This window comes from Mytilus californianus, unplaced genomic scaffold (genome assembly GCF_021869535.1).
Source record: "Mytilus californianus isolate M0D057914Y unplaced genomic scaffold, xbMytCali1.0.p SCAF_46, whole genome shotgun sequence".
Lineage (NCBI taxonomy): Eukaryota > Metazoa > Mollusca > Bivalvia > Mytilida > Mytilidae > Mytilus > Mytilus californianus.
This window is the reverse complement of record NW_026262697.1, coordinates 1,380,506-1,389,147: the sequence shown is the minus strand read 5'-3', so window position 1 is coordinate 1,389,147 and position 8,642 is coordinate 1,380,506. Positions and strand designations below refer to the sequence as shown.

At 30.7% G+C, this 8,642-nt stretch overlaps 1 protein-coding gene across 3 annotated transcripts in view; it reads right to left on the bottom strand.

Moving 5' to 3' along the window:
- Positions 1-1,060: 1,060 nt before the first annotated feature.
- The window catches only part of LOC127700014 (trans-Golgi network integral membrane protein 2-like), a 63,587-nt gene continuing 56,005 nt past the window's right edge, over positions 1,061-8,642 (bottom strand). Inside the window, exons 4-5 of one of the 3 annotated variants that reach the window (XR_007981399.1) lie at positions 1,708-7,079; positions 1,061-1,650 (exon numbers count right to left, since the gene is read on the bottom strand). Coding sequence is in view for 1 of the 3 variants with exons in the window: in XM_052203450.1 (XP_052059410.1) it covers positions 6,942-7,079 (138 nt within the window). In the remaining 2 variants the exon portion in view is untranslated. Of the gene's footprint in view, positions 7,080-8,642 lie in introns of all 3 variants that reach the window. The other 2 variants (XR_007981398.1, XM_052203450.1) reach the window with 2 other exon arrangements.

The following is an 8,642-nucleotide window of genomic DNA, read 5'->3' as shown; positions in this document are numbered from 1 at the left end:
GGTTATTCGATTCGTCTGAAAATTTCAGAGCTGATAGATCTTGACCAATTGAACAATTTTACCTCGTGTCAGATTTGCTCTAAAAGCTTTAGTTTTTGAGATATAAGCCAAAAACTGCATTTGACCCCTATGTTCTATTTTTAGCCATGGCGGCCATGTTTGTCGATGGATCAAAACTTCGGATACAATTTATAAACTAGATACCCTAAGGAACATTAAGTTGAAGTTTGAAGGTATTTGGCCCAGTAGTTTCAGAGGAGAAGATTTTTGAAATAGTTTACAACGACAGACGACGACAACAGACGACGGACGCCAAGTGATGGCATAAGCTCACATGGGGCCCTTCGGGCCCCGGTGAGCTTAAAAGTAAGCCTGACATTCAGAAAAGATTGCAGTATAACCGAACTATAAACAATTGTCATTCAAGTGAGAGGTTTATCTAACTAACCCGGTTATAGCATCATTTTCTTCAGAAAATGCCTGTACTAAGACAGGAAAGTTGTTTTTGTTTGTTTCGTTGTTTGATATAGTCCAGCATTTTGATTTGTCAGGTATAATGGACTTCTTCTTTTTTGAATTTACGTTGAAGTTCTGATTTTTTTTTAATACATATTAATGTAACAAAATGGAAACCAACAGCATGACATCCATCTTTATCATAATTATGAATATAATCAAAACATCTAGAACAAATGCCATATGAATTAAAAGTATTCCATATGGATAAATTGTTCATACAGAAATATCTCTAGCCATACCCATTAGTGGTTCCCCTTAAACCAACTTTATCACAAATTCAACGTTTCAACTATGCAATAATTCTAAGTGAATAGACACTGACTGAGGGGCGTGGCCAAATAATGGAAATGAGATGTGTAAACACTAATACAACTGTATACCAAATACCATTGATTTACCTTCAGTGGTTCCCTGTTACACTGATCTAATCACAAACTTTGACAATTTTTTTTCCATGGCTGCCAAAAGAAACAGCAAGAGACAAAAAAATACATGATGAGATATCATAATATGTATGGAATTTGTAAACAATAAACAAAAATTGTAAAAGTAAATAAAATTTAATTCAAGACATTATTACATAGCATTCCCTCAGGTTACTATTAAATTAGCAACCAATAAACTATACAGTAACACTTTTATTGTATAAAATATAGCAAGCAACATATAAATACTTTGTTAAACAAATCTCACTCATACAGTCTGCATAAAAATCATTCAATCATAACTTCCAGTCTTCTCCAAATTTTTATGAAATAAAGAAATATTGCTAGGGATGCACTGAAATTTAATTTTATACCTATACTGATTATAGAAAAAACAACACATCATATTCAAAGACCCCTTTGGGCCTTTTCAAAAACAATACCAAAATGTTCTTTCAGTGCATTCCTCCAATATTTGTAGATATGTTGCTTTAACAGTTTTTACCTATCGTATCTTTTCAGCTTAGAATCGTAAGATTGATACCATTAGGGTCAAAACCAAAATCAAAACTCACAAATTTTAACCAAATGTGCTCACAATGGATCAATTGCATGGGAAAATTGTTAACTTACTTGGATTTTTTATAACCTTTGCTATAGGGGTTCACTATGGGAAAATTGTTAACTTACTTGGATTTTTTATAACCTTTGCTATAGGGGTTCACTATGGGAAAATTGTTAACTTACTTGGATTTTTTATAACCTTTGCTATAGGGGTTCACTATGGTTTAAGTTTGCTATTCAAAGTGTAAATTTCCAATTTTTGTTAAAAATGTGGAATTTGTAAATATTAAAATCTGAAAATCAAATGTGGCTGAAAATTGCTGGAAATGATCCGTATGCACACTCTAAGATGCAAAGTAAAATAAATCTAGGTTAAAGGATGTCTTGGACAAATTTGTAAATTAAACAAAATATCATACAACAACCTGATTGCAATATTTTTCCTTGTTTTTTTTTTAAAGCTGTACAAATGACACTGATTCATGTATTGTTTTCACTTCCTATTAGTGGCCCCTTTAACACCTATAACTTCTAAAAATTGATGATATAAACCAGTTTATATTTTATCTAACTATTCATTGCTAAAAAAAAACTGTACAAGTATAACAAATTTGATGATTATTAGAAAAAATAATGGCAAAAGAATTATATTTCTGTAACAACATAACAAAATTATACCAGCCTGAAATATTTAATACAGGGTCCAAGTTGGCTCCTGTCACTTCAGAAGTGTTGAGCCACACACTTGCACACAATTTTCACTTCATATATAAAGTTGCACTAACTCTCATACAGCATAAAGACTTATTCACATTACACAAAGTGAAATCATACAGCATAAAGACTTATTCACATTACACAAAGTGAAATCATACACCATAAAGACTTATTCACATTACACAAAGTGAAATCATACACCATAAAGACTTATTCACATTACACAAAGTGAAATCATACACCATAAAGACTTATTCACATTACACAAAGTGAAATCATACAGCATAAAGACTTAATTCACATTACAGAAATTGAAAAAAACAACTTTTATACAAAAAAATATTTATTAAACTTTTTCATGTGTATGTACATTCACAACAAAAAATAAGCATTAACATTTAGTAGCTTAACATTTATCACAGGTCAGTAACAATAGAATATGATTTTGTATGATATAATATCTCTGATTTAACACCATAGTTCTGTTACTGATAATGGAATAAATTTGTAGAAATGATTTCTATACAATCAAAAAATACCCACATCCAAAATCTACTTACGTTTTAAAATACTCAGGACACAATCACAAAATACCCACATCCAAAATCTACTTATGTATTGAAATACTCAGGGCACAATCACAAAACACCCACATCCAAAATCTACTTATGTATTGAAATACTCAGGGCACAATCACAAAACACCCACATCCAAAATCTACTTACGTTTTAAAATACTCAGGGCACAATCAAAAAATACCCACATCCAAAATCTACGTACGTTTTAAAATACTCAGGGCACAATCACAAAATACCCACATCCAAAATCTACTTATGTATTGAAATACTCAGGGCACAATCACAAAACACCCACATCCAAAGTCTACTTATGTATTGAAATACTCTGGCCTCAATTGTCAAATATCCAACTTATCTACTATCTATCAACTATATCTACTTAACTCAAATACATAGGGCACAATCAAAAAGTGTAGTTCCAACTTACAGTGGTAACAATGATATCTTTATCATAAAGCTAATGTATGATATTTCCTAATGCTATATATGCAACGATTCATCACTCTACCACAACAAAATATGTTTATAGCATAAAGTAGCCCTTCTGTTATTTCTAAATAAAAAGTGATTTTTTATAAAACCCAAACTAGCATAAAAAATCTTGTCAATTATTTTATAAGTTTGTGTCACTATACTCAGAACAATAAGGAAAACAACAACAAGAATGGTGTATAAACAAAGTCTGACCAACAGACATAGTATAACATATACAGGGTCTGGTAGATCAGACATCAATAAAGTCTGACCAACAGACATAGTATAACATATACAGGGTCTGGTAGATCAGACATCAATAAAGTCTGACCAACAGACATAGTATAACATATACAGGGTCTGGTAGATCAGACATCAATAAAGTCTGACCAACAGACATAGTATAACATATACAGGGTCTGGTAGATCAGACATCAATAAAGTCTGACCAGTAAACATAACAAAACAGCTTATTGTCTTCAAAAATATGTCCTACTGAAACAGTTGTATTCTACATTCTCCCAACTTTTTCTAGATTGTATAAGTCAGTAAAGCTTACAACAATGCAAAATTACAAAATGAAAGAAATACTAAACAAACAAGAGTCAATGTTTGTATTACATCTTAATTACTTTCCAAATCATAAATATTATTAGAATAAAATGTCTCCGATCATTTTTACACAGAGTTTGGGACATGTTAATCTTGTAATTGGAGAATACTTAAAGATATAGAAGTTTCTTTACTTGAGTCCAGCCACACATTTATTGTTTACTTCAAAAATTTCCCTCTTTGACAGAAGTTAAGGTTCAATCAACCTGATATGTGTATATGTTTGTAAAGCAGTCAATTTCCAAATCTCAAATCAAAACCAATGGAAATATTCATATAGTTTAACTTTTATCAATTAAACTATTCAGAATCTTTTTGCGTTATTTCTAATTTAATAAATAATATAATTCAAAGAACACAGCTAATATTTATGAACACTTTAATTACACACTTCATTAATGAACAATAGGTCAAAACTAATCTATTTCTATATATGCATGTAATAAATAAACATACTGAAAAAATATTGCTAAATGCATTGATTGTACAGATATTTCCAACTGATATCTACAGCATTACCTTTGACCTTGTATTAACTTTACCCACTATTAAATATACAATATGACAATTCATCAGACATATAGTGGATTCATCCATCGAAACTATCACCAACATCAAAATTAGACAACATCTCAATGTTTCAGGTGAAAGATCCAGGTAACATATGATAATGAAACAAATACTTTGGTGAATGAAGAGACCAAGGTAACATAATAATGGTAATAAAACTCACAGACTGTCATCACTGTTTTACAAGTTATACTGAAAACTCTGGAATGTTTTAACACTCAAATTACTTCACTTAAAGACAGATAACTCGTTCTATTTTTTTCTGTTATAATTTGTACATTACATTACTCATTTTACAGTGACAATATTACACTGAAGAAATTAGCAAATATTAATGAATAAACTGTCAGTTATCTTGATAATCTTCTTCCTAAAGCTAAATAGTCCACATGTAAAAATGATTGAAAAGGTATGACAAGGTGCCTTAAATGAGAAACTATTCATTTAACTTAAAACAAATTCTTCAAATGTTAACAGACATCAGTAATACATTTAAGTTGTATTTTACATATAATTAATAATTGCCTTCAAACTATATGCATTTATGGCAAATTAAAAAGATGACTAATGTGCCTGTTAATGTAAACTTCCCATTAATGAGAAGATATAAACAACATTTTTGCCAAAAAGAAATATTTTACTGAAAAATGGGTTACACAAAAAATTAATGTTTTTGAAACATCATTCAATTTTAGCTGTCGTGATTATCAAATTGTCCCAAAATCTAATTTATGACAACAAAATTTACTTTTAACTTATTTCCCTTATCATACCTCCTCTTTTTAATGGATGCTATATTTTTCATATTTGCTTTTGAACAGATATATTATGTTATGGAGGGGTATTTGCCAAAAATACCAGTCAAGGGACGGTGAAATTTCCCACGCTGCTAGGCGTTGGAAATTTGGGCCCAAGACTGGTATTTTTCACAAATACCCCTCCATAACATAATATATCTGTTTAATTACACCGAATAGATTTTGATTGAAACTGTCTGTACATGTGAAGGGAAATCGTAGTACCGCGGGAATTATACATGTACTGATACGCGTTAGTGCTGTCTTTTTGTAATGTCATGGTATCTATATGTGTAAACATCATTGTTATTCCATCATTAAATCGTTCATTTGTATAGAACTTTTTCCCCCTTTTAATATGTATATTTCTGACAGTTTTCGGTTTAACTCAATCAATAGTGCTTAACCATGTTGTCAGGATAAAGTGAGAAAGGTTCCGAATAATTTTGGAGGGAACTGGCTCGCGAGGGTAAAAAAAGGAATATCCAAAATGGCAAATACCACGGCAGAGAGGGGAATTTGAGGCAAATTCACCGGCAGTGGTGAAAAACAGACAAATTCGTTTTAATTGAGAAAAAAAATGTTAGAATATGCAAAAAATACACTGGCTAACAACCAATCAAAATCCGGCATTCTTATATAAGGTGTAATTATATGAAAAACAAACCTGACAAATTTCCATTTCACCATTAAATTAAATGTTCAGTAAATGTTTTGCAATAACTATTATCGCAAGTCTTTATCAGTATATATATATATATGTTTTGCAATAGCTATTACCACAAGTGTTTATCAATATATATATATGAAGGACTCAGAGATGCGATGGGGACACTGAAGTGTGATGGTCACGCTTAAGTGCGATGGTCTGCGCCGAAGTGCGATGGTCCTTTCGCTGATCTGCAATGGTCTATAAGACGTGTGATGGCTAGTTTAAAATTTACAGATGTCCAATAATTATATATGAGAGCTTTATCTTTTTATAAGTTAGTATCATAAGTTCAATATTTTCTCCAGTTGTAGTTAAAAACCTCAATGATCAATCTTATTCACAGCAGCGTATAAATTTTTCATTTATTTTGTCTGACTTACCAAAGAGTATTTGCATCTCAAACAACTACTACATTTTTTCAGTCATTGCAATTTGTACTGGTTTAATATAGCTTCTGCATGTAGAATCAATTTCTGAACAATTGTATGAACGACTTCTTCACTATGCCTTTACAGTGAGGACTGAAAATGCAATGACTTTTTATCATGACTGTTTTGAATTAAACAGGTTATACTTTCGATATTTTACATTTTTAACAATAACAAAAAGCTACTTTTACAAACAAATTGACTTCTACATCGACATGTGAACATGAAAAACTTTGAAAATATGATTTATGTAATCCATCGCACTTCAGCATAACCACCATCGCACTTCGGCGTAGCTATCAACAAGATAGCATCACAATGCCACCATGGCACTTCGGCGTGATCATAAACACACTTCAGCGTTAAACTATTGCACATCAGCGTGACCATCGCAGTTCGGAGTACCATCACGGTTCAGAGTCCTACATATATATGTTTTGCAATATTAAACTATTATCACTAGTGTTTTATCAGTATATATATATATTTGTTTTTATTTTCTGAATTCATGGCATGTCTTTAATTATTCATATACTTTACTTAAATCAGTATATATATTTGTTATCAGACGTATTTTTCTCTAATGATGGCATAACTTCATCTGTCTTTAATCTTTTATATTCTTTACTGTTTGGTCTTCTTCGTGACCCATCCTTTTTACCTTCCAAAATAAACGCCAGAATCTGAAGACAAAAAAGAAACAATTACAAAAAAACTTTTGTTTGGCTATGTTGTCAATGTAAAAAGTAAAATAACAAAGATATCAAACTCTTATGAAAATTCAAATCGGAAAGTTCTTATCAAATGGCAAAATCAAAAGCTACAACAACAGTCTTTGTACAATATCTAGTTTGTGATTAAATACCATGAAAACTAAACATTGATAAATGAACCATTTAAATGGGGGCAAGGTCGTATGGACACTGCCAGAGGAATATAACCAGTATATTTTAGATGCAAGAATGTCAAAATGTAGAATTCAAAGATTTGTTATAATTCAGTATTAGTTAAGATATTTAGCACTAGCTTAAGAATTAATTTACTTGATAAATAATTAATATAAATCTTCACAATTTTAAATAAGTGTAAAGCAAATTATTATGTAATCCCCTGAGGGTTAAATGACAATAGAGAATTAAGGATTAGAGAAGTGTTATATATAAAAAAAGGGATTTCTTACTTTGTAAGATAATTTAGGTTATGTCACAAAGACTTGATATTTGGGAAAATAGATAAACTAGCATTATAATGTAAAGTAAATATATTGAGTATTAATGTTATGTAAATTGAATAATGAAAAACAATATATATTGGTTGACCATGTAGTAAGGGACAGATGTATTTTAGAGTTGTGTTTTACAGTGGTGTTTTAGACTTGTGTTTTAGACTTGGATTTAGACAGTTGTATTGAATTGATATTAGACATGCTGTTTTAATATGTCTCATGAACTTATGATGTGATTATTGTGATTGATAACTATACTGAATGCTGATTAATAAACATTATATATAGAACTTGAATCTGTGTTACGTTGACATGTATTCAAATGAAAGCTACCTGCTAGTTCCCCCAACCTAGCAAGATGAGTAACCAGGTCAGAAACAAGCATAGTACTGGCCTTGGTTATACGTGGCGGAGTGACCCAGCTTTCCGGTACTGAGGAGGGATACATGTAGGATGCGAACCTGAATACCGAGACAAGAGTCAGCATATCTCCATATAGGAAACAGTGGATTTTTCTGAGTATGCAGAGGTGAGTCAACCTTTTATTTGTGATCTTATATGACACCAAATCTTTAAATTTTACTTTATTTTGTAATTAAAGTTGTCAAGATCTTTTAATAGGATTTTCCCTCTAAAAAGACTCAACATGTCTAATTCAGTTTATCCTGACCCCTCCTTAGCTCTAATAGCCCCCCTTTCAAAAAATATTATACATTTGCAATTAGGAAATAAAACAGTTGATTCGTTAGTTGATACAGGTGCTTCAATTTCTTGTATATCATTAAAGTGTTTACAAAAATGTTTGAAAAACATCAAAATACAAAAAAGTACGCAATCTGGAATTTTTACTGCTTGTGGTATGAGCTATCCAATTTTAGGAAAAGTAGATGTTGAATTAAATATAGATGATTTAATTATATATCAAGAATTAACAGTACTTGAGAACTTAACTTTTAATATAATTTTAGGAATAGACTTTCTTAAAGCTAATAAAGCTCATATAAATTTTGAAAATAATACC